Raw genomic sequence first — 26,136 nt, 5'->3', positions numbered from 1 at the left:
ACCAGAGGTACTGGAGTCTGTGCTCAACCACTTAGTGAGAAAGAAAATGAAAGCCTTAGAGAAGGTTATGCTGGGCATTAATTTTTACAGTATTTTTTTGGGGGAGGGATGGAAAACTCCCAAGCAGTCTTAGGGGGCCCTGGGATCTCTCCAGGTGAAGGGTTCAATGCATAAAGCTCAGTGGTAACCCAGACTAAGGGTCCTACAGTGGTAAAGACCAGCAGGAACACCCCAAAAGTACTTAGGGGCACGGGGGCCTCACCCAGTGACACTGGGGAACCTCCAGAACTCTCAGTGGTATTCAAGGAGCCCCACAGTCTCCGGGGTCAAACCAGGGTCTCAAACATGTAAAGCACACATTATTACTGCATTATTGCCTTCGGCTCCTTTAGCCAAGAATCTTAACTAAAATTTTAAGGTATGTACAACATTGTAAACTTTAAGATATGATTTATTGAATGTGTATAAGATTCACCATTACATTATTACAAATGCTTTACAATAAAAATTTTTTAAAATAAAAAAGGAAATGTTTCTTGGATTTATAGTTTTACAGTTAAAACATACACAAAAATGAAGGTCATTCCCCAAGCATTAGAACAGAATACTGATGGAATCACTTCAATAAGTTTTTTGATAAACATTTGCAAGGTTACTCACAATTGTATGAACCTTCCAGAGGATGAGAAAGGAAGGGTATCCTCCCAAAACTGTATTTAAAAAAAAGAAAACTGAATGTGTTTCTCTAGATAGGATTTGGTCAACAAATATCAGAGAATTTTCTTTGTTATACATAAGAGATACATACACATAAAACTTTCATATATACAAGATGAATACAAAAATCTGCAAGTGCAGGGTATACTGTGTAAATTAAAATTTCAACTTCTTAACAATGGGGAATTGCTAGCGACCACTCAGACATTTAAATTACACTGTTATAATATTATAAACAGTCACATATATATAAGGGACTAATAAGGCCTTTATTTCCAGAGCAGTCTTTACATGGTTAATAAGCACATATTTTTCATCCTTTAAATTTTTAGACTTCATATCTTTAACATCCCATCTATTAACATTAAGCAGAGTACCTAAGCCAACCAATGAATAGTGGCATAACACAGTTTCAACTATATATAGGACTTGATTATGTTCATATAATGTACCATTTAAGAGAATTGACTAAGGTTAATTTATGAACTGCCCAGTTTAAAATAAAATAAAACCCCATCACAAGAGCCCCGTTTTTGCTCAGAGTATTATACTGGATTTTCTCACTTTAAATCACATAGCCAGTTTGAGCTTGCAAAGTGATCTAGTTAGTATGGAAATCACATCATCTAAAGTATTTCTGGATGTTTTAATTTACTGAAACCTATGGCTACTCAAATTTGAGTAAGTTTGGATTGGTACAAGTTGGGATTTTCTTCTTTTTAAAAGCAACAAATGACCTTTCTGGTCCCCACTTTTCATGCAAACCCTCCCACCAAAATCAAAATAAAAAATCACCCAAATATAAGAATCTAGAAATGTGGATCTGGTTACTGGGATAGAGTATTTTGCTAGAATGGGAGATGGAAGGGCAGATGTTCGATTTCTGATCAGAACTTTCTCAGGTTATAAGCAGTGGTCTGAATTCAGAGGTTTTTGAAGGTGTCAGTCACCTATGTGTGAGTTGGTAACCTCGGGCTTTGTGCCTTACTATCCTTCACATCCTTCCTGGTCTCAGTGACTGGCTCAGTCACAGAAGTGGGCTTTCCACTGGACAGAGTGTGGGCTCTCCACTAGTCTATGGATTTCCCCCAAGCAACCTATTAATTCCTGTTTGCAAAAGAAGATAACCTGAAAATACATTAATCTTCTTGAGGCTAGAATTAGAAAAGGGAAATCAACATAACATATACCTGCAAATTTTCCAAGATTGGGTAATTTGATATATGACTTTTAATATTTAAAATCAGCTAACCGAATCTTTTTTCCAATTTATTTCCCTCAACTCAAAAGAGGACCAAAAGTAGACTTGGTCTTTAATACTCAGATTATCTTTTTCAACAGCAGTATGGTGAAGATATTAATAGTTCACGTTTTAAGAAAATAAAAAGCAGAAACTAGGGTAGACATTGAGGCAACCGTTCACAAATATTTTCAAAGGACTGTAATGAAATTCTGATTGTCCAGTATGTTGGTGGAATACAAAAAAAAACAGTAAAATTAATCCAAACTCCCATGAACTACAAAGGACATGCCATCTTTTCCTTTTGATCCCTAAGCAATGTTCCTATTTATTTAAATGCATGTTATATTTTCATAAATGAAGATATATCTGGCAGCTGCTAAAGTTTAAAGGCATTAGGTCAAAAACACCTGTAAGATAGGTGTGGTGTCCTGACTGAGGGACCTTCGATGTAACTGAGAATGTCCTCACTAAACCCTGCATACAACCTTATTTTTATTATCTCTTGAAAAGCTGCAAAACCATTTGCAGAAGCACCAAAAAAATAGAGCCTCAAATAATATTTGGAAAATAGAAAAATATGTTTTAAGACATAATAAATATCTCTTAAACAGTATCTTCATATCACTTTTAAAATCTTTGTTTTTCCATAATATATACTGAGTGGACCAGTTCGACAGCAGGTCTTTAAGATTTAATATGTCCCCTGATGAGACTAAATGTTTAAGCCAACTTTTTCCTTCAAAACGAATTTTAAGAAGCATAGCTAAATGACTCATAAACCCTCTCACCAAGGTATTTTTTAAACGAGTGCCATCTTTTAAAAAATCTCAGCATCTATCTGGAAAAGTAGTACTGAATTCATTTGGAAAGCTTAGTTCTTGAAAGATTAAAAAAATAACCCTAATCATGAACTGGTAAGATTTCTTTCCAAATCTCTAAATTTGGGTATTAAAATAATGTCTTCTTAAAAAAGATATTTCCTCCTTTATTTTGCCAACCTGAGAACACGTAGACCAAAGCAACTGTAGTTTAACGTTACATTTCTCAGATATGGATTTGAAAGGAGTAGGAATTACTGATTTTTTAAAATAGAATTTACATTTTTATCAACTCATTTAAAGAAAACAGCTTCCACACAAACTGTCATGAAAGACTAGAAAATCTCTAAGGTTTATCTGCTGTGCTGTGAAACTGGATCCAGATCAGAGAGCCTTAAAAAAGCTCTAGTTGATGCATGGTATAGTCTATTCTTGCCTCAACACTACTAACTTCTAAGAAAACGTCGTATCTGATCACAGGGAGCGAAAGTGAAAAGCACCCACCTGACTGGCCGTATCAAGTAGCAGGTCCCTGCCTCCTACTCCTTGGAATGATTTTTAGTTCCAAGTAAGTCTTAGCTCCCAGGGAACAGGCTTTGTTTCTGAGCATATCGCAGTTCTGTTATTCTAAAATCTGACTCCAGAAACTGACTGATGTTATTCATGTAGTTAAACCAGCTCTGATACCAGGACGCCTTACGTAGCCCAACACACCAAATATCAAATGTATCTCGAATGTCTTACAGACCACTAGTGGGAGTTCTGCTGCTCATCTACTATTAACACTTCACGACACATGCTGTATAGTACTGGCATCGTGCCCACTCACGTATTTCGAACTTAAAACACACTTGTCACTTGATTTACAATGGATACACGTAGACTTATTAAGCATTTTATGTGTTTAAAACTGCAGCATTAACACTTTACCCATATATCAATTACGGCATCAAAGAGAGTTAATAAACTTAGTAGAATACTGTAGGTATCATTATATGGAAGGTTTCCTTGGGAGGAAGCATACAACTATCTGAACAGAAGTTAGAGGGTTTAAATGATATCCATTTATTGTCTCTTGAATGTAAAAGTAAACAATCAGAGCTCCAGTGGGTGGGTCACCGCTTTCTTTCTACAAGAAACAGCAGGGTCTTCCTTATCACATGCAGGGCCTCCGGAAGCTTCCACGCACACAGCACGTGGCTGAATGGCAGCACTCTTCCACGTGGGCGCAGGTGAAGAGTGGGGCACTTCCGATCACTCAGCGTCAGCTCCCCCTGACGTGCAGGGTTCACGGTCTCCCAAGTGCTCGAAACATGTGCCTCCAGAACTCAGCTGTCATGGCTTAATGAAGCTTTGGCTCATGATCTTGATTCCTAGCGTTTAATCACAACTTGTTCATAAGCTCCAGACCCCACTCTGAAAGGGCAGGGGAAAAAACAAACATTCTGAGCTGTTGCTCTTGAAGTCGCTCTAGTTGACCGTGCCCCTCAACCATGTCAGAGACACTCGATGATCTCTAATCTCTCTCTCTCTCTCTCTCTCTCTCTCTCTCTCTCTTTGGGTGACACCCAGTGATGCTCCAAGCTCTGCACTCAGGAATTACTCCTGGCGGTGCTTGGGGGACCATATAGGATGCCAGGGATTGAATGATTGAATTCGGGTCGGTTACGTGCAAGGCAAATGCCCTACCCGCTGTGCTATGGCTGCGGCCCCTCGATCTCTAATAGAGATGATTACCACCAGGCTTGATGACAGGACAGGAAACACTTTCCGTGTTAAATATCTCTAGTTCATATATCTCATTTGTCCCTGGTACTCTCATGCTCATTTTCACAATAATCTAATAATCTTAAAAATTCAAACCCTATCAAGACACAGAGACAAACTTAAAAACAAAACAAAAAGAGTTGTTGGGGCAGACCGGATAAGGGTTAAGGTGTTTAACCTTAAACACACAGCTGACCTGTTCGATTCCTCCACAGAGCATATAGTTCCCTAAGCAACCGAGCACAGAGCCATGAGTAAGCAAGTCCCTGGCACCATTGTTTGTGGGGTCCTTTACCTCCCCTCCTCCCAACTCCCTAGCCCCCACAAAAGCTTTGCAATTTTGGATAGAAAAGTTGCAGACAATATAGAACTCTTGCAGATGTTTCAGCTTCCCTGGATATTAGCACCTTACATAAGACAATGGTACCTGTTTATCAAAACTTAAGTTTGTCAAAATTTAAGAGATCAACATTAGCACAATGTGATTAATCAAATAAGGCCTTGTCTGTATTTCACCTGTCTTTCTACTAATGATCTTCTTTGTTCCTGGGACACTACATTTAGGCAACATGTCTCCTTGATCTGTTAACAGTTTCTCAATCTGTTTTCCTAAACCTTGATATCTTTTGTAGAGCACTGGCATGTTATCTTATAGTATGTTTCTCGATTCAGATTTATCTGATATTGTCATATTAACTGCCCTGTCATTTTCTGGGAAGAGCATCACCGAGATTAGGGACCGCATTACATCAAAGAAGGGGGTATATGATAGCAACATAGCTTATCGCTATGAAAGTTATCTGGATAACTTAGTTATCTGTTAAGTGTGTATACATATACATACCAGGGATCAGAGAGAGAACTGATAGGCTGCAGTGCATACTTTACAAGGAAGTCAGGGTTCAATTCCCAGTATCACATTGTTTCCTGACCATCACCAAGAGCAATCTCCAACAGTGAGTTGGAGGCAGTATCTGAGCTCTTCTGCATGTGGTCCAAAAAGCAAAAAAAAAAAAAAAAAAAAAAAAAAAACCCAAAACCCCCAAAACAAAAACAACCAAACCTCCCCCAAAACGCACAAACAACCCCCTTCCATCCCACATACACATATACACACGTACTAAACAAAAAGCAAAAACAAAAACAATTCTCCCCTCCCCCATAAAAAAAAAAAACAACCAAAAAACCAAAACCAAAAACCAGACATACATACATACTAAGATCAGTCTCATCAAAGAGTATCAATACTGACTCTGGAAGCTCAGGTCTTGCCCTGAGCTTAACGGAGGACAGTTTCCAGTCATATCACAACTGTGCTATCTTGAGAAGTCCCTTCATGAGACCAGAGTATGAACATGTCCAGATGTCATTTGACATAGTCTGTCTTGTGAGTTATATCTGTATAATGTAGATTTAAAAGGAAAATGATCTGGAAGAGGAGCTTATTTCTTCACTAGTTTGGTTTGGATTGTTCGCTATCCCCCTAAAGCACTCTCCCCTTCTTCAGCCAGGGAGAGGCCACTTGGAGAAGACCACAAGGGGCTACTCTTGGTTTGGTGCTTGAGCCAAGGGCTAGGGATTTAAGGGGTGATTGAATGTGTAAAACATGTGGTTCAGTCTTTTGAGTAATACCCCCGTCGCCAGCCCTGAGATCACATTGATTTTTTTTTTCTTTTTGGGTCACACCTGGTGATGTACAGGGATTATTCCTGGCTTTGAATTCAGGAAATACTCCTGGCAGTGCTCAGGGGACCACATGGGATGCTGGGAATCAAACTCAGTTGGCCACAAGCAAGGCAAATGCCCTACCTGCTGTGCTATCACTCCAACCCCCACACTGACTTCTTTTAAAAAATTTTAAAAAATAAATTGTAGCTTAGGTAGTATGGTTACAACAGTGCTAACGTTTATGCTTCTGATGTACAAATTTATTGCACTTTCACCACTGCCAAAGTGCTTAAAACTCTCCACAGCTGTCCTTGGAGATGACTCTTTTTTGGTTTTTGGGCCGTACCCGGTGGTGCTCAGGAATCACTCCTGGTGGTATTCAGTAGACCAGGATGCCAGGGATTGAATCCAGGTTGGCCGCGTGCAAGGCCAGCACCCACTTGCTGTACTATCTCTCTAGCCCATTGGAGATGACATCTCTTAAACTTCCTTGCAAACTGCAAGTTCCCCTCGGAAATATGAAGGGATTTAGGTCAAATCCCGCTTCGCTTATAGAAAATAAATAAAACTTGTCTTATCCTGGTAATCAGGCAATTTTGATAGCACAGCGAGAAGGATGGTGAGGGACAAAGGATGGTGAAAGCCATCCCTGAAGGATGGCTGGAGCGATAGCACAGCGGAAGGGCATTTGCCTTGCACGCGGCCAACATGGCCGGCCCGAGTTTGATTCCTCCGCCCCTCTCGGAGAGCCCGGCAAGCTACCGAGAGTATCTCGCCCGCACGGCAGAGCCTGGCAAGCTCCCCGTGAGGTACTCGATATGCCAAACACAGTAACAACAAAATCTCCAATGGAGACGTTACTGGGCCCGCTCGAGCAAGGAAAATGAAGTGTTAGGCTACGAGCTGCAGTTCTCCTTATGGAACCAGTAATATATATAGTGATAGCACAGTGGGTAGGGCGTTTGCCTTGCATGCAGCCGACTTGGGTTTGATTCCTCCGTCTCTCTCGGAGAGCCTGGCAAGCTACTGAGAGTATCCCGCCCACACAGCAGAGCCTGGCAAGCTCCCTGTGGCATATTCGATATGCCCAAAACAGTAGCAACAAGTCTCACAAATGGAGATGTTACTGGTGCCCGCTGGAGCAAATCGACGAACAATGGGAGGACAGTGCTACAGTGTTAGTATATATATTAGCTATACTAGTATATATATTAGTATAGCTAATATATATACATATATATACTACTACTACTGCTACTACTACTACTACTACTACTACTACTACTACTGTTCTCCTGTTGTTCATCGATTTGCTCAAGCAGGTCCAGTAATCTCGCATCGTGAGACCTGCTGTTACCGTGTTTGGCATATTGAATACGTCAAGGGTAGCTTGCCAGGCTTTGCCATGTGGGCGAGATACTCTTGGTAGCTTGCCAGGCTCTTCGAGAGGGGTGGAGGAACCGAACCCAGCTCTGCTGGGCTGGCCACATGCAAGGCAAACGCCGTACCGCTGTGCTATTGCTCCAGCCCAGCTAATATATATATATATATATATATATATATATATATATATAAAACCACCAATATATATTGCTATTCTCTGCTTAATTATAACCATCATATTTAACTCACGAACCTTAAAAGAGAAATCCAGGGCTAGAGCAAAAGTACAGCAAGTAGGGTGCTTACCTCGCACAGGGTCGACCTGGGTTTGATCTCTGGCACCATATGGTCCCCTCAACCCCATCAGGATGATCCCAGAGAACGGAGCCAGGAGGAAGCCCTGAGCACCGCCAGGGTTTGTGGCCCCCAAACCAAAAAGACAAAGAAAAATCCAGAATATTCTTTATTTCAATGAGCTACGGCTTGAACCACATACCTGTTCGGAAGATGGTGATTGCCAAAGGTCGTACTTCCCCCAGGGCCCACAAATAACCTCAGTCCTTCCTCTGGAAATACACGTTTAAGATATTTGTTATAGGAATAACCATTAGATTGTCAAATAATATTCACATTATACATTTCACATCTGACGTTTTAGCTTTCTTAAAGAAAATTAAAAAACTAAAAAAAAAACACCCAAAACTACAAACGTTTTTAAACAGGCAATTAAAAAAACTCTTTTCATCAACTTTTCTAAAGCCATTTTCCTTAAAACTGAGTCAAGGAGGCAGCTTTCCCCATGAATTTCTACAAGGTTTTTATTTTTTCTCTTTACAACAAACTACATAATGAAACTAAATCCATTGTTAACTGCTTTCTATTCATGCCAGCATGAGTAATTATACCTTTCAAATTGGAGGCATGTAAATTTTCAGCTTCAGTGAAAATGCAAAGGAGAGACTGAAGAATTCTGCTCTTCTCTATCATTTCCACACTACTGCTAAACCTTCCAAATTAATAGTGTTTTGAAGGACATATGTCCAGTCGTGACAAAGCAGATGTGTATGGTCATCATTAGATACATACACATAGCAGATACTGGCACAAACTTCAAAAATAAAGAGCATTTAGGTCTTTTATAACGATCTGATGAATTTTCCCTTTATAAAAGGAACAAAACAGCTGCAAAGTTAATGTTGTATATATATATATTTTTTGGGGGGGGGTCCCCAGCAATGCACAGGGGTAATTCCTGGCTCTGCACTCAGAAATCACCCCTGGCAGGCTCAAGGGAATTGAACCTGGGTTGGTTGCATGCAAGGCAAGCACCTTATCTGTAGCACTATCTCTCTAGCCCCAATGTCATATTTTTACGGTGAGGAAATCTAATTTGACTACAATCAGCATCATCCCGTTCTGCTTCCTTACTGCGTGGACTGCCCATGCATGGATCGCCCACCCTTGGATTAAATTCATCTCTAGGTCTTCAAAGGCTGTCAACCAACCTTCCGCACTGGAATCCAGGCTGAAGTCCTGACTTTGTAGTATTTTCTCCACAATATCATCCGCATCTACTCTGGTATCATCGACTCGCTTCAGCTGAGATTCTACAGAGTCTTGCTTCACTGGGCATCTTTGAAAAATAAGAGGCAATCCCCCCCCACCTCCTTTTTATTGTGTTAAGAGACAAAATTGTTCCCCTTCCCCTCCCCCCATTTGAACGAAGAGCAAGAGGATACCTGGCAAGTGTTTCTGAGGCTGCGTCTTCTCTGTCAGCTGTATCCAAACTTGGTTCAGCTATTTTTTGCTCCGTTTCATCACACGGCTCCAGAATACTTTCAACTCCTGTTGAGGTGCTACCCACGGAGGTATTTCTCCTGTGGCAGAGCTCAGAGAAACTCGATGACCGGGAGTGGCACGAGCTATACCCTGCCGGAGAGAGTCACTCTGGATGTGAGACAGACCCCGAGCAGGCTGCCCTCAGACCCCCTTTCCCCACGCCACAGCAATGCCAAGTCTGGGGAAAGCAACACAACAAGTCTCAGGATTTCACTTTCATTTCGCGTTGCTACCTGATACTTTGGATTGCTGGCTTGCATAGCTGGATGTTCGAGAATGTCCACAGGCACCGAGTTCATCGGGAACAGAGGCACTCTTCGCTGAGAGATCTGCAGGGAGGCATAACATGATGCTACTATTACTGCCAACAAGTCCATGGCCAATTTATATACCAGCCTGTGAATTTCATAAAACGCCAAGTTCAATAGCAAGAAAAGCAAGCCACAAAGCGGATAAATCCCTTTAAATCTAAACAATTGTACAGCCACCAACCATATCATAAGAAATACAACTGTCATGAAGGACCATAGTATTTTTTAAAACATTTAATAATAGCTTAAAGATTTAATTTTTCTCGGGGGAGGTGTTTTGGGCCACACAAGTATTTCAGTTTTTATGGAATTTTTTTGGGGGGGGTGTCACACCTGGCGATGTTCAGGGGTTACTCCTGCCCTCAGGAATTACTCTTGGCGGTGCTCAGGGATCATATGGGATACCAGGGATTGAACCCAGGTTGGCCGCATGCACAGCTAATGCCTTATTCACTATACTATCTCTCCGGCCACCCCATACTTCCATTTTTATGGTTGGCATTTCTCCAATAAAATGAATTCTCAAAAAACTCAGATTTAGAAAGAAATCTTTCAAACTTGCAACAGTAAACTAAAAGGCTGTTGCTTTAACACTTGTGTTGCTCGTGCTAGGCTATAATTTGGGCAAATGTCTATGATTTAGATCAACACAGCACGGATGCAGCACAGAATTAAAAAGCTCTTAAGAAACTGATGACAGTATTCAGTTTCAAAGTAAATGTACCAAACAAGGGCAGTGCCAAAGCCTTTTCTAGTAGTTCCCTGATAAAAGTGCACATTCCAGATGTCCACCCAGTATTTCATGAACCAGGATTTCCTCCCCAGCCTGCAGAACTGCGGCCACCTTTGCAGGGGTGAAATTTTAGAAACCTGAACTGTTTTTCACTCAGTGGCAAAAGGAGACCCACTGAGTAACACTGCAATTATAGCAGCAGTTCTATAAATGATATTCAATGAAGATGCATCAACAAAGCTGCCAACAAGTAAGCCACTGCAGGGACCTGGCTGTTCTGCAAAGGGTTTTCTCTTTTTTTGGGGGGGGGTCACACTCCGTGGTGCTCAGGGCTGACTTCTGGCTCTGGGCTCAGGGACCACTTCTGGGGGTGATCGGGGGGGCTGTGTGTGGTGCCAGGGCTCAGACTGGGATCAGCTATATACGAGGTAAGTGCTTTAACTCCTGTACTATCTCTTCAGCCCTTTGATGAGTTTAAAGAAGAAAATCATTTAATGGCCTTCACAAAGGATGTGACACTTTGGGGAGATCACCAGGGTTCAGAAGTGAAGACTGCCATCAGCACAGAGTCCGAGGCACAAACAACAGAACTCAGGGAGACTGAGGAAACTGGAAAGGCAGGGAGACCTGTGCGGCATCCGTGGGACCTGAGACACCTGAGGACACACCCATTTTCTAGTCACTGCATTTCTTCTCGCTGCCTGGCATTATGTGCGGTTACAAATAAGGCCTGTGATGAGAACATAAATGGCGACTGGCAGGCACAGGTGTCAGTGGAGCAGGTGGCATGAAAGGTCACCTTCTGAAAGCACTCAGGAGGTACCTGTGAGTCAGGAGGGAGTTGTGACTTCAATGCCAGTTGGTACAATCAAAGTGTGGAACTCATATCCACAAGATCGGGTTTATTTATTTACTTAACTAATTGTTTTTTTGGGGGAGCCGCACCTGACAGATCTCAGGGCTTCCTCCTGGCTCTGTGCTCCAGGATCACTCCTGGCAGGCTCAGTGCAACATATGTGGTGCCAGGGATCGAACTTGGGTCAGGCATGTGCAAAGCATGTTTCCTACCCTCTATATTATTGTTCCAGCCCCAAGAAAAAGATAAATTTCATAGGTATGACATTTGAATGCACCTGTAAGTGACAGGGAGTATGAGTAAAGGGAACCCAGCGATTTAAGGAGATGAAAGAGGAAGATGATTCAAAGGAACTGGAAATGGGAGCAGCAAAGAGATGGGAGAGCAGGAACCAAAAAGTCTTAAGGAAGAGCAACTGGCTTAGGCAATGAGATCACAAGCATGTTTACAGTAACAAGGGTATTATTGGAGACACCTGCAAGAAGGAGGAAAGCCAGCCTGACTGTTTAGGATTAGTGGGACAGCAGATTCCTTCTAGAGGTTCGGCTATGAAGTTGGGGCTAGGGATATGGTTCAGTGGCAAAGCCTTTGCCTTGCTTATGTGAGTCCCTGGACAGACACAGACACACAAAGACACACACACACACACACACACACACTCCCCCCTGCCCCCCGGCAAAAATTAAAAGTCTGAGGGACAGAGGACTGGGGAAGAGCATTTAAGCCCACAGGTCCAGAGGAGGATGGAGCACTAGAGAGTTATTTTTATTCCCATATGAGAAAGAATTCAGATTAAATACTGAAGAGAAGGAGAATGGTTAATAGAACCAAATAAGTCAATGACCCCCCAAGTAGGAACTTCTATGGTTCTCATTACCTAAAACAAGTCTTAAAGGTTTGAAAAAGCTGTGCCTTTTATATTTGAGAATGTTCACTGTGTCATTTCACGTGTGTGTGTGTGTGTGTGTGTGTGTGTGTGTGTGTTTCTGAGAGGGGAGGGGGCTCCCCAGTGGTGCTCAGGGGCCCAGAGGCCACTCCTTGCTGTGCGGGCCTGACAGTTCCTGCTCAGGGCTGGCTTAGCTGCTGCCCAGGCCCAGTGGAGCTGGGAGCCACCAAGGGCTGCGCACCCTGATGCTGAGGTTAGACCCGGGCCTCACACACAAGGCATGTGTCTCAGCCCTTTGCATTATTTCCCTGGTCCCGCCCCCCCTTTTTTTGGTCCTTTGAAACAGCCCTATTCAATAATACGAGGCTTAGAAGAAAGCCCTAGTCTTTTTGTTCTCCACTGACTTATTACCAATTCCCCCTTTAACTCCTGGGGCAGATCCCTGCCTGTTTCAGAACTTTGTCTGGAGAAATGCCCGAGCCTCAGGTGTGACCTGGAGCACAGCAGCGCAGCAGCCAGGAACCCAATGCCACCACGGGCAGGTGCCCAGCCCAGATGAACCAAATCGAAAAACCACCTGCCATGCCAAAAGGCGGGAAGAACGCGCACGTGGGGATTGTGCTGGACAGGCAGGGAAAGGCTGAGGGGATTCAGGAAGGGAAAGCAGTGCCTGAGCGAGCCCCGGTGGCAGCAGCGTCTCCCAGATGCCAGGAGTGGGGGTTATAAAGGTGAGGGAGGGTGTGATAACTGTTGGTGGCTCACCTCAGAGAGAGCATGTCCTTTAGGGCCAGTGAGCCTGGGCTCAACCCACTGTGCCTAATAAGACTCTGCCAACACTGTCTCACCTGAGTCCTTATGCCCCCGGAACAGGGTATCTATCTGTGAGGGGCTTTCGGGAAATCTTTCAGGATATCAAGTAGATCATGTTTCGGTAAGAAGAAAAAGAATAAGAAGCTACACATCCATACCTCCAATTCCAAGATGGATTTTGAGCGTCTCTCCACCTTTTCTATCTTCTTCCAGCGATTCCGACTCCCCGGCGATTGGCAAAGACATGGACGTTGAGGGAGGCCTGTCGATGAAGATTTCTAAGAATCAGAACTTGGTACCTTGATTTGTGGGTGAATCTGGATGTCTGAAACACTGGTAACAGACTGGTTGGTCATTTGGTATGCAGCTGGGTATGCCATCTCCCTTTTTTTTTTTGCCTACGGCGAAAGGCAATACAAACCTACACACATCTTTTTTGTTTTCAGAAGTTAAAACAGGTGAGAGAGAGGGGAGGCGTCCCACAAACACCTTAAATAAACCAATGAGATCTAAGTAAAATTCATAGTGGGGCGCCTTTGACACAAAAGGTGAGGTGGGAGAGGGCACTGGGCCCAGAGGAAGGAAAAAGCTCTATCCACTACCTGCTGTTTTATCTATGCACTCCCCCTTCAACCCTCCACCCCCACCACACACACACACACACACACACACATTCCTGATGTGCTCTCTATCCACAATCTCTTCTCTGCCTCCACTAATTAGTTTGGCTTTTGGACCTTTACCTGGGAAATCGCAGGGCTTTGAGCTTAACTGCCCCGCCTCTACCCATGTTACTGTCCCTGTGGTTTTTCTGAAACATATATGTGAAAGTGTTACTTTAAGATTTGAAGCAATTCAACAGCTTGTTGGAATAAAGCTCAAACTCATGAGGATGGCAACACAAGGCCCTCTGCCTTCCTGCTTAGACATACATCTCTTCCTTACCAAAGGCTGCATTTTAAAATCACATAAAAAACACCTGCTGGAAAAAAGCTGCACTCAACCATCTCTGAGAAAAGCGAACGCGTAAGAGGAACACACGAAGAATAGTCTTGATCCCCGCTACGGGTTCTTCTGCATGCCAGCTCTTTTTTCCCTCAGATGGCCTCATTACAGTGTCTCCTACCCTTTGGACCTGTTTTCTTTAGTTTTCTTGCTTTTGGTTTTGGGTCACACCTGGAGGTACCCAGGGCTTACTCCTGGCTCTACACTCAGGAGCCATATGGGATGCCGGGGATGGAACCCCGGTTACTGTGTGCAAGACCAGCACTCTACTTGGCTGTGCAATCGCTTCACTCCCAGGATCAGTTTTCTAACCTATCAGAACACCCAGCAAAGACTTTTGGTGTTTTTTTTTTTTTGTACATTTTAAGCACCATGGTTAACCAAAAACCCAGCCTGTTACTGGTATGGTTTTATGCATAAACATTCAAGCCCCAAAACCTCCACCGCTATCCCAGTCCCATTTCCTCTGTGCTGAGCTTCCTATAGGAAACGAGTCTCTGTTCCTATTTCTTTTGTGTACCCGTTATTTCCTTCCCATGTTTTAGATCTTGCATATAAGCAGATCACTCAGTATCTGTCTCTCTCCCTCTGGCTAACTTCAGTTACCCATTTAGTGGCAAACTGAACAATTTTATCTTTTCTCACAGCCAGGTAATATTCCACTGTATATGTATCCCCGTTTCTTTATCCAGTCAACTATTTTTGGGCATTTGTGCAATTTCTAAATTCTGGCCACTGTGAGTAGTTTTGCAGTGAATGAAGGGGTGAAAAATTCTTTTCTGGGTTTCCCTCATGTTAGTTGCTAGAAATGGCATGTCTGAGTCATATGGAAGCTCAATTCCTGGTGTTTCTGAGGAATGTTCATATTGTTTTCCAAAAAGGCTGGGCCCGCCAACATTTACACCAGCACTGAATGAGGGTCCCCTTCCCCGACGCCCACTCTCTTCCATCATCTCCTCCTCGCTCCACCCCTGCTGCCCAGCCTGATTCACAGCCTCCTAGAGCATCTTCAGAGATAGCTTCCACATTGTAGTCTCAAAAAATATTTTAGAACCTCAACCCAGGGGCTGAAGTGATAGCACAGTGGGCAAGGCATTTGCCTTGCATGTGGCCGACCCAGGTTCGATTCCCAGCATCCCACATGGTCTGCTGAGCACTGCTAAGAGTAATTCCTGAGTGCATGTACTAGGAGTAACCTCTGTGAATTGCCAGGTGTGACCCAGGAAAAAAAAAGAACCTCAATCTGTGATGATTTCAATTACAGGCACTAACCTCCACCCTGAAAAAGTGGGGGAAATTGGGCATCACGCAGAAACACGATCAACTGTCAGGGATTGAGAGCAAGAAAAACGTGGAATCTAAAATCCTCCCAGGTCGTGGCATCTCTCCTCGTCCTTCCAACTCCACACCACTGTTTGCAGGATCACAGAGTCCCTACAGCGTGCCCATGTCTATTTGATTACCTCTTTGGCTCTGAAGACTTTTTTTTTTTTTGCTTTTTGGGTCACACCTGGCAATGCAGAGGGGTTACGCCTGGCTCTGCACTCAGGAGTTACTCCTGGCGGTGCTCAGGGGACCATATGGGATGCTGGGAATCGAACCCGGGTCGGCCGCGTGCAAGGCAAACACCCTACCCGCTGTGCTATCTCTCCAGCCTCTGAAGACGTTTTTTTTATCCCTCATCAGAAACCTTTTAAAAGAATTCAATATAGAACAAAAGAGGTGGGGTTGTGATTTCACAGTCAAGTAAGAACTATGTGAAAAATGACCTAAAGTGACACTAACATTTAGTAAATAGTCTCTGTCCTACAACAATGCGAGACTCACGGAAGCTGTCCTCTCCACCTAGAAACTCGCTATACAGTCTCCTCTGCTCAGTAACTTTCTATTTGTCCTTCAAAATGCAGCTCAGTGTCACACTGTCGGGGGGGGGGGGGGGGGGCGGGATTCTCCTGTTTCTCAATGAAAGCAGTTAGGGTCCCTGTTGTCTTCTTTTTTCTCTTTGTATTTTGGGCCATACTGGTGATGCTCAGGGCTCACTCTGGCTCAAACTTGAGAATTACTCCTGGCAGTACTTGGAGGACAATGTAGGATGCCGGGGATTGAACCCAGGTCGACAGCATGCAAGGCAAGCTCTTTACCCATTGTGCTATCGCTCTGGTCCCTGTTTTCTATGCCTCAATAACATCACTGCTGTGTGTATACCATCCACATAAAAAGTGAATCCTTCAAAGCAGAGGCTGGCGTAAGTTTGATAAATGCTGGCGCATGTGAGGCAATGAACACACATTTACTAAATGAATGAGTGAATCCTAGGAGAGAGGTTGAACAAACCAGCTGTTTGCCTCAATGTCTTCATTTTAAAACCGTGGATAATCAGGCAGGGTGGTTCAAGTAGGAGAGCACATGGCCAGAGTGTGGCAGACTCTGGGGTGGATTCCCAGTACCACATGAGTCCTACATACCACCAGGTGTGGCACTGGTGGTCTTTGGTGGCCCCCTAGCACTGCCAGCTGTGCCTCCTCTGAAAAATATAGATAATACATCATAGAACTATTTTAAGAATTAAACTGGGCCACATTAATAGCTATTTTTTCTTACTAGCTGACAAATGGCAATTTCCTTCCTTCTAGAACATGAATACTCCCGAGTTCTAGCCTTAGAAGACAGTTGCATCATCCACAAATCTGCTTTGCAACCAAATTATCAAATGCTAGTATGGTAGATAATTTTTCTTTCAAAATACCCGTTTTCTTTGTCAGCATCAGTGACAGTTTTCCCTTGAGTCAGTTTGACTGTCACAAAAGTTGGTGGATATTTGCTGATGTGTAGGGAATGACAAAATGGAGTTTAGAGCAGGTGGTGGCGGCTGACTTACCAGCTGTCTCACACAAAAACACTGGCAACACAGTATAAAATTTGTTTCAGAAAAATCATGCAATCTCTATCGATCTGCTTGTAAAATATCAAGATGAGAACTTCAATCTGAGAACGCTAAGAAACTGCCATATTCTTGTTAGTTAAAAAAATATTGTTATGAGAAATGTAGGCAGACAAAAGCAAGAAAACAGTTAATCTTTCCAGTAGTTACTTAATTGATACTGTGCAAGCAGATATGGCACTTCATTGCTCTGTTTCTTAAGTTTCCTCACCTGTTTGGATTACACCAATATCCTTAAAAATGGTTTTCCCATAGGATTGGCGGTACTAGTACAAACCAGCATGTGAGAAGGATCTGAACTCTGAATTGGTGTATACGGCACTTATTGTTTCCAGTCCTTTTTTTCTTCTCTACATTTTTCCCCTCCGACTTTTAAAAAATACCAAATTAACTTTCCTTTTCATTATATATTCTCTAGAATTGCTACTAGACAATCTCTTACTCTGAGAGGCATGTTTACATGCTCTCTTCTTTCCTGAGAACCTCACCTCCACTTGCCTTTTCTCACTTCAATAATCATTTCCTATTTCACCGAGTAATCAGAGGCAAGTGGAAGTAACTTCTTAAGACTCGATGTTCACATATCTACGCCTGTAGCCTCAGTCTCTGCCCTCCTCTCTCCTGGCCTTTGAAGGACACTGATGTAGAGGCTGTCCCTTTCCTCGGACACATTTCTCCCTCTCTTCTGCAACATTTAGAATCTGTACACGAATACCCTATAATAACGATCTACCTTAAAAAAATAAACACCCTCTTATGACTCTGCTTTTTGCGGCAAGTTTGTTCATGAGAATTGTGTATACTCGTTACCTCCAGTTCCCCCCTCACCCCAGATTCTCTTTCATAAGACTTTCAGGCTAGGGGCATTCTACCGAAGCACTTGCTGAAGTCACTCATCTGCTTCAATCTGAACCGCAAGACCTAAAGGTCAATTCTCGCTCTTTGTCTGTGGTAGGCAAGTGCTCCTCCACCAAGCTACATGCCTGTGCTTCCCTCCCCCAAATTCTACAGTGACAGATCCATCTGCTGCCTTGACATGCCTGGCTTGGGTGATCAAATCTCAACCATTACCTGTCCATCACCCAAACCCCCAACCTGTTCCTCTTACAGCCGCTCACGTAAATAAATGGACTGTTACTGAAGTAACAGGAACACCGCAGTTCTATTTACTCAAGCTCCAAGTCGTGGACCACTGAAACGGACTTCCCAATTTCTGCCCTTGCCTCCTGCACTGCTCCCAGACTATTGATTTTCTACCCAGCGGATGTAAGTAGGATAAATGGACTCATCTGCTTCAAACCCCACAGCAGCGTCCCCATGGTAGCTGTCATCATGGATCATGGTTGCATGACATGTGGGTGGTGGTGCACTTCTTGAGAAAAGCTTTCTGGAGGGTGCCCACTTATAGTGAGCATCTTTTTCATCTCACTCCATTATTAAGTGCCTTACAAGACGCTGTATCATCTGATCTCTCCTGCTACCCTCTCTCATTTGCTCTGTTCTAGATGTGCCCATCTCCTGGCAGTCGCTTGCGCATGCCAAGCATGTTCCTCTTTCCCTTTGTCCTGGTTCCTCTACCTCAAATGCTCTTTCCCCAAATATCCGCATGGCTGGTGTCCCACCTTCTTTGGGTCTCTGCTCAAATATCATCTTTACAGACGTTCCTGCCTCCTGCCTGCTGAGTATCAACCCTTCTCCCTGCTGTGGCCCATTTGTCCTGCTTCTTATCCCGACATGCACCACTATCTTCAAAGCAAACAACTGCCTGTTGGTTTGTTTCTCATTTCCAGGTCTCAGATACCAGGGGCCCTATTTATTTATTTTCCCAGTGCTGTTTTTCTAGTCTTTAGAATACAGCCTAGCACATAGGAAGACACTGAGTAGGTATTTCTTTGTGAAATGAAAAAAAGTCCACTGAGGTTAAAGAACAATTTCTTATTTTAGGATCAGGAATGTAGCTCAGGGGTTAAGAGTGCACTATCTGAATATTACGAGGCCCTGGGATTGGTTCCTGCCATAACAAAATATTGTTATGTTTTTTGGGCCACACCTGGTGGTGATCAGGACTTACTTCTGTGCTCAGGGATCATGCCTGGCAGTGCTTGGGGACCAGAAGGGATGCTGGGGATCAAACCTGGGAGAGCTGTGTGTAAGGAAAGTAGCCTACCAGCTGTATTATCATTCTGGCTCCCCCAAATTATTTTTAGTATATATAGTTTCACCCAGAACCTAGTAATGACAAAAGATCAACAGTTTCAGTAATTTGGTTTATTTTCTGGGCCACACCCGACTGTGGTTAGGGCTTACTCCTGGCTTTATGCTCAGGGATAACTCCTGATGGGCTCGGGGGACCGTATGTGATACTGAGAACTGAACATGGTTCAGTGACATGCAAAGAAAGTTCTATGGCTCTAGACCCAACAACTGAAGTAATTTAAAGGCAGTGGTTTCTGACTACTGGTCCACAGGCCCAAGCCAGGTGTGAGGAAAAGTAACTGTGGGTAACTTATGCACTTGGACCATGTTATGGCTACAATAAATTTTCCCCAAACTGCCAAGAAATTTCTGTGGACCGGCCTCAGTACACAGATCAGGATTTAGAGTGTGGTGAGGCCACCAGATAAGAATTTAGTAATTTCTAGGTGGGTCAGGTCAACCTCTTAGATAAAACCACCTCTAAGGCCACACAAGATATGAATGCAAATAGTTAAGTAAATCACTTTTGTACTTTTAGATAAATGACTCATATATTGGACATCAACTTACGTTTTAAAACATGGGTCACCAGACATCAGCTGCATACTGATCAGAACCTAAATGTAAGAAAAAGAAACACCTTGGTTACAGAAGAGCTCAGTGGAGAAGCTAGTTTGCAAATCCCTGCATTCTTAAGGCAGCATCTTGTCCAGTTTTTTGACTTTACAAAATATATTAAACATGACTGCTGAGGGGCAGAGAGCTAGTACAGGTGCTCAGGTGCACGCTTGGCAAGCAGCTCACCCAGGTTTGAGTCTCAGCTCATGGTAATCATGATCTGAGAACTATGTGCTGAGAATTTATTATTCTATTTCACTGAAATTAACTTCTGTGAGTGGTGCATACTTCATTCCGAGCTCAGGAGACTCGTGTTCTCAAAATCGGGTAGCAAGTAAAGGGCTGAGAGGGAAGACCCAAACCCAGCAGTATGTTGCTTAAAGATATAGATGATTTCTGAGAAGTCAATTATGTTATGCGAATGCAACAGATCACAATTACACAAAAGCGGACAGACCAGCATTTCTCAACTGGGGGCCACAGCTCCTACCCCAGGCCCTCAGAATATTCCATGGGGGCCTCTGGTGAAACTGCAAGTGGGGTGACGACAGTTACATGTGTAGCTTCAGCCACCCATCTGAAGAAATTTCCTGCCAGTCTGTGAAAAAGTCACTTCTGCTTAACTGCCAGTAGTTTCCAATTAGTGGCCAAAGTTCTGGATATGGTCTGTAGGTGTAAAAAGCCTGAAAACCATCGAGATAGTCTACGCAGACCACTCTTGTTGATTGAAATACCAGTGAGTGATGCAAAACTATACCAATACTCATGGTCTCAATGAAGACCACGACAGATACACATAACACACATAACATGACCATCTACCTATATACCTGCATCAAATAGCTGATATGTATTTTTCCTTACAAAGCCGTATCTGGCAGTGTATATGGGGGACAGGTCCAACCCTGGCAGAGTTTGGTGGCTTCTAGGGGCAACACCCAGCTGGGGACATGCCATGCTGGGGATCAAACTTGGGTCCTGCACATGCCAAGTTCATGCTCTACCACTAGAACTACTCCCCAGGCCTGACAGGAATTCTTAGGCAATCTCCTTTCATTTGTACCTCCTTTTACAATGCCTCTTTTCCTTTTCTTTTTTTTTTTTTAATGCTAAACTCATCAAATGAATAGCAGCTTCTACCTACTGGGCTGGTTCCCTTTTCACCTTTTCTTTCTTTCATACAACTCTACAATCTGGCTTCCAACAGCATTACAAAAGAGTAGCCGAGGGGAAGGATACAGAGAAGACAGTACAAAGAACAGACTCTGTATGCAGATGGTGAGGACACCACAAAAAACACCGGCAAAATGAGTAAGAGAGAAAGCTGTGATGCTGGAGAGGAAAGGCAACTGTCACGTGTTCACAGAAACAAGGAAGGAAGAGTGTAAGTAAGAGATGATTGGCATGACCTATAAGATGGGAAGCTTTCTAGGTCAAAGTGGGAGAGAGAGTGTGGGCGACTAAGCGGGAAGCCTGAGATGACCTGAGGAATGGAGGGGTCAGAAATTTGAAGTTATTTCTACTGTTAGTGAAAACACTGTCAGAGAAGGATTTTTCATTTTATATATAACACCAGAAAAAAAAAAGAACCACAACAACAGAAAACCAAGAAGGTCAGGGCTTCTTAGGATTGATATAAAAACAAAGAACGTAGAGGCTGGAATGATTAATACGCTTGCCTTGCATGTGGCCAACCTGGGTTCGATCCCTCCCATTCCATATAGTCCCCTGAACATTGCCAGAGGTGATCCCTGAGTATAGAGTCAGGAGTAAGCCCCAAGTATTGCCGGATGTGACACCCCCGCCCTGCCCCCCCCCCCCCCCAAAAAAAAAATGAAGAGTGCAGACTGTTTTTGCTGAGTCTAATGCTCAGGCTGAACTCAACCCGAAGGGCCATGACTGGGGCACACGTAATTTCTCAGCTGAACTTCAGCTTCAGTGTCGCAGCCGCCTCCTCTCTCGAACTCTTTCTACCTCACAACCATAAAACCAACTTGTAAACTGAAGTTTAAACATCAAGGTAGCACTGTAGCACTGTTGTCCTGTTGTTCATCGTTTTGCTCGAGTGGGCCCCAGTAACATGTCCACTGTGAGATTTGTTACTGTTTTTGGCATATCAAATACGCCACGGGGAGCTAGCTGTGCGGGTGGGATACTCTCGGTAACTTGCTGGGCTCTCCAAGAGGGACAGAGGAATCGAACTCGTGTCAGCCACATGCAAGGCAAACGCTCTACCCGCTGTGCTATCGCTCTTGCCCATCAAGGTATTTTTAAAAAATAAATTTATGTATAAATATATTTGGGAATATAGAATAACTGCTACATCAACTTTATAAAAAAAAAGTTAGAACAAGTATCATTAGATTAGTTTCTACTATGTAATAAGAAACCAATTTTTAGATAGATCTGGAAAACAACTTCGTGATTAGTTTAAATCCTGCCTGTACCATAGTTATGTGAGGCATATCTAAACTTATTTGGCCTATCACTCCCTTTTCGAAAAAACAAAAATCTAGTCACTCAGCTTCCCTGGGGCTGAATTTATTTAAGTGTCCCTGTAACTGTGTCCCAGGCTACTAAGATCCCCACACTGTTCCAGCACCTTTGGTGAGGTGGTATCACCCACTCTGGAAAACACTGAATTCTCTCCCTTGTGATGAAAACTTTCAAATATGTAATGTGGTATTATTAATACAGGGACTGGAGCGATAGCACAGCGGTAGGGCATTTGCCTTGCATGCAGCCAGCCCAGCCAAGCCAGGTTCGATTCCTCCGTCCCTCTCGGAGAGCCTGGCAAGCTACCAAGAGTATCTCGCCCGCACGGCAAAACCTGGCAAGCTACCCATGACGTGTTCAATATGCCAAACACAGTAACAACAAGTCTCAGAAATGGAGACGTTACTGGGCCCGCTCGAGCAAATCGATAAACAACAGGAGGACAGAGAGTTTAACTATATTTACTACTATCCATTATATTTCCATGATCTGTTCGTTTTGTTTGATTTGGGGCCACACCTGGACAGTGTACAGGGCTTATTTATGATTCCACTCAGGGAATCACTCCTGTCAGGGGTTAGGGGACCGTATGGTGTGCCAGGGATTGAACCCACGTTAGCTGTGTGCAAGGCGGGTGCTTTACCCGCTGTACTATCTCCACCTCACCCCAACACTGTTTATTTCAAAGATGCTAAATTTGTGCAAGGATGAACTAGTATAATAACCATTTCACACATTCTGTTTAGAATGAAATATGTCACTGAAAACAAAATGTGGAAATGCAGATATAGAGTAATTCTTTTCTTCAAGTGAATCATGATGAGATTCAGTTACAAAGTTGTTCATGATTGAGTCTATGTTTCCCACCACTAATGTCCCATTTATCTCCCCCTCACCCCCCACCCCAGCCTGCCTCTGTGGCAGTCACTTTTCTTCTCTCTCTCTTTTCCCCTGCTTTTTTCCTTTCAGGCACTGCGGTTTGACATACTGATACTGAAGGGTTACCAGGCATATCGCTTTCCCTCCTCTCAGCACCCAGTTCTTGTCTAAATATAGGGTAATTCTTTGTTAAACTTCTCACCATTGACTTTTTAATCAGAATTATTTTTTCTTTCCACTAGATATTTCCCCTCTTTCACTTAACATTATGGAGTAACCTAACTAAAATGTAGTGGAGCATTTATCCAGTGAGTTTTTGCTGGGTGAGAGGCATTTTGAAAATATTTCCTCACCTGGCCTCCCCCCAGCTCTGGGAAGTCTATGTATATTTTATGCGGGCACTACAACACACTCTTGGGGGGTATTCAGAAAGCACACAGACACCTGGCACTTCTCTGGTTCTGAGAGAAACTTTTCTTCCTTTTTTAACTGAAACATGGTGCAACAGAGTTACAAAGTTCTTCATGACTGGGTTTCAGTCATACCAAGTTCCAACATCCGTCCATTCACCAGTGGAAAGTACTGTCTTCTAGGTGTCCCTCACAACTGCTCTGGAAACCACCTCCAGGGGGGCTGGATACATTTTCAGGTGTTCACTGTCCTACTCTGCTTGGAGGTTGCGCCTTTCCCCTGAATGTTCACACTAGCAGAGACAAACGCCCAAGGCTCAGGAAGGTAAATCCTGGTTACTGTGATCTGGATCTTTTTTTGCTCTCCAGGAGGTGAGCAGTTCGGTGGTGTAGTCAGCCTATGATTCCGGGTTGAATCCCATCTTGCCCTTGACAGAATTCCCCTATATTTATTTCAAGGCTGAGAAACTCAGCTGGTGATAGGCGAACCCTGAAATGTGCTCACTTTAAGAATGGAATTATCTTGTCTTGTATTTTTGGTATCATAGCCTTCCAGTAAACAGCGACGAGTGGTGTTTCTTGATCCAGCAAACTCGGCCAGGTTTAGATCAGCAAAGCCCAGCTATGAAAAGAAAGAGAATTATATTAATAGAATATCTGTTAGGCTTCTATCACATTCTCCTTAAAATAAACATCCAACCCTTGCTTTAGTCTTCTCACACTTCAGTCATCTCTCATTTTTCAGCCTTCATACCTGTCCTATTATTTGCTTCACATGTGGTTTTTAAATTGCATCACTTATTTTGGAAATTTATTACTCCTTTCTTGGTCCTTCCAGGAATCGAGCCTAGGACCTCACATATGTGAAGGATGTTCTTTACCTACTACTGAGTTAGGTCCCTGACCCCAATTCTACTCTTGTGTTCAATGATTCCATCTTTGAAACCAGAAATTCTAAGGCTAAATATGTATCACTCTGTACACAGTGAAATGCCTCCTGTCCTTGCACATGGCTGATACCAGTTCCACCCCCCACACCACAGGGACCCTAAGAGTGACCCCATGCACACAGCTGCAAATGCAACCCTCAGCATCACTGCATGTGGCCAAAAAGAACCAACAAAAATGAAAATCCTAAACTCCTTTTGTACATGTTTGAATATGCTCTAGCAAAAATGATGCATATTAGGCGGCCAAACCATTGGTACTAGTGGTGGTACTCAAACCGTCTGGGAAATACCAGCTGACCCACGAGACCACCTGCTCCTACGTGTCAATGTGGAAGAAATATGGGGGAAAATCCAGCTTGTTTGTGTACTGATAGGAATCAGCCAACAGAAGGGGAATTTCAGAATGCAGAGAGAGAGAGAGAGGAAGTCCTGAAGAAGTGGACTAAGGTAGAGAACGGTTTGGCATCAGGTCCGAATGCAGCTGGTGGGACAGTGAGTGCAGGGCACGGGTAACAGTTATGACGGGGAAGAGGTTGGCACTAAGAGCTTGTGGGAGTTAAGTTCTCTTTTGGTTGCTTTTGTTTTCTGAGTGAACAGAGAAGCAAGGAGGCAGCCAGCAGGAAAGCAGGGGAGTGGTTTCAAAGAGAAAGGATAACACAGGAGCTGAGGTGTGTGCTAATGATCAAAGAGCCATTCTGGTTTCCACATGCTCAGACCATTCAGGTTTTGACTGGCCTGCTGGACCCCTAGGAGAGAGGCAGTGAGGTCAGAGTAACCAAATGCAAATTATGGAGCCATTACCTGAGGCTCGGTATGTTCTTGGCTTAATTGCACTTGGGAATTGGGGTTTTCTAACGTTGACTATATCTATATATTATTCAGTGTTTTTTGTGTCAGTCTCAAAGTTAAAATGTTCCAGACAGCAATTAGAATCATTTTGAACGCATTCATATGTGACCACTGTGCATTTTTAAAACCTGAGAGCAGGCAACTTAAAATAATAGCAAGGTTTGAAAGATATAGTACTTCTTATTGTGTCTTCAGGGAGATGAGGCTAATTAATTACAACCTCAAGACATTTCTTTATTGTTAATTAAAGACTACATATACTTAGTTCTGTTGCATAGACTTTCTTTAAAAAATAATGACATAATGGGATTAATTGTACCACTTGTAAAGGAGAAATAAGGTCGGGCAACATCAGAGAAAAGCAATTTTTGGTAGCTGCAGAAAATGGGCACCCAATTGGGTAATAATGAGGGGGAGGAACAAGTTTGAGCTGTATTTCTGGGTAGCCGCAGAGAGAGCTGGTGTGGGGCACAGCTCTGGGAAAACGTGGAAATAGGTTTGAAAAGGCGAGATTCAGCTCCGAGGTAAAATGCAAGGCAAACTTGTAAGTGGTGAGGGACTTGCTCTCGTCATTCCTCTAAAGGTGCCTTTCTAGAGCATTCGAAAACACTCCCCTCCTCCTCACTCTTCTCCCTGGAGCTCTCCCTTTCCTCACCTGCTTGATTTTTCTCCTTAGCAGTTATCACTGTATGACATACATACACATTTTTAAATTCTAATTTTGCTTTTGGGCCACACCCAACTGTGTCTAGGGTTTACTC

The 26,136-nt window shown here is 43.4% G+C and overlaps 1 protein-coding gene across 3 annotated transcripts in view; it reads right to left on the bottom strand.

Annotated features, from left to right (window-relative positions):
• Positions 1-1,441: 1,441 nt before the first annotated feature.
• Positions 1,442-26,136, bottom strand: part of EEIG2 (EEIG family member 2) — a 59,873-nt gene continuing 35,178 nt past the window's right edge. For all 3 annotated transcript variants that reach the window (XM_056139163.1, XM_056139164.1, XM_056139165.1), the window contains 8 exons: positions 24,082-24,198; positions 19,744-19,790; positions 13,190-13,293; positions 9,669-9,764; positions 9,336-9,525; positions 9,102-9,229; positions 8,093-8,162; positions 1,442-4,194 (listed from right to left, as the gene is read on the bottom strand). In XM_056139163.1, the coding sequence (XP_055995138.1) occupies positions 4,152-4,194; positions 8,093-8,162; positions 9,102-9,229; positions 9,336-9,525; positions 9,669-9,764; positions 13,190-13,293; positions 19,744-19,790; positions 24,082-24,198 (795 nt within the window). In that variant the 3' untranslated portion in view covers positions 1,442-4,151. The remainder of the gene's footprint in view (positions 4,195-8,092; positions 8,163-9,101; positions 9,230-9,335; positions 9,526-9,668; positions 9,765-13,189; positions 13,294-19,743; positions 19,791-24,081; positions 24,199-26,136) is intronic.

Source organism: Sorex fumeus, unplaced genomic scaffold, assembly GCF_029834395.1.
Source record: "Sorex fumeus unplaced genomic scaffold, SorFum_2.1 ptg000131l, whole genome shotgun sequence".
NCBI classification, from domain to species: domain Eukaryota; kingdom Metazoa; phylum Chordata; class Mammalia; order Eulipotyphla; family Soricidae; genus Sorex; species Sorex fumeus.
Note: the sequence above shows the minus strand (reverse complement) of the source record. Positions and strands in the feature narration are given on the sequence as shown.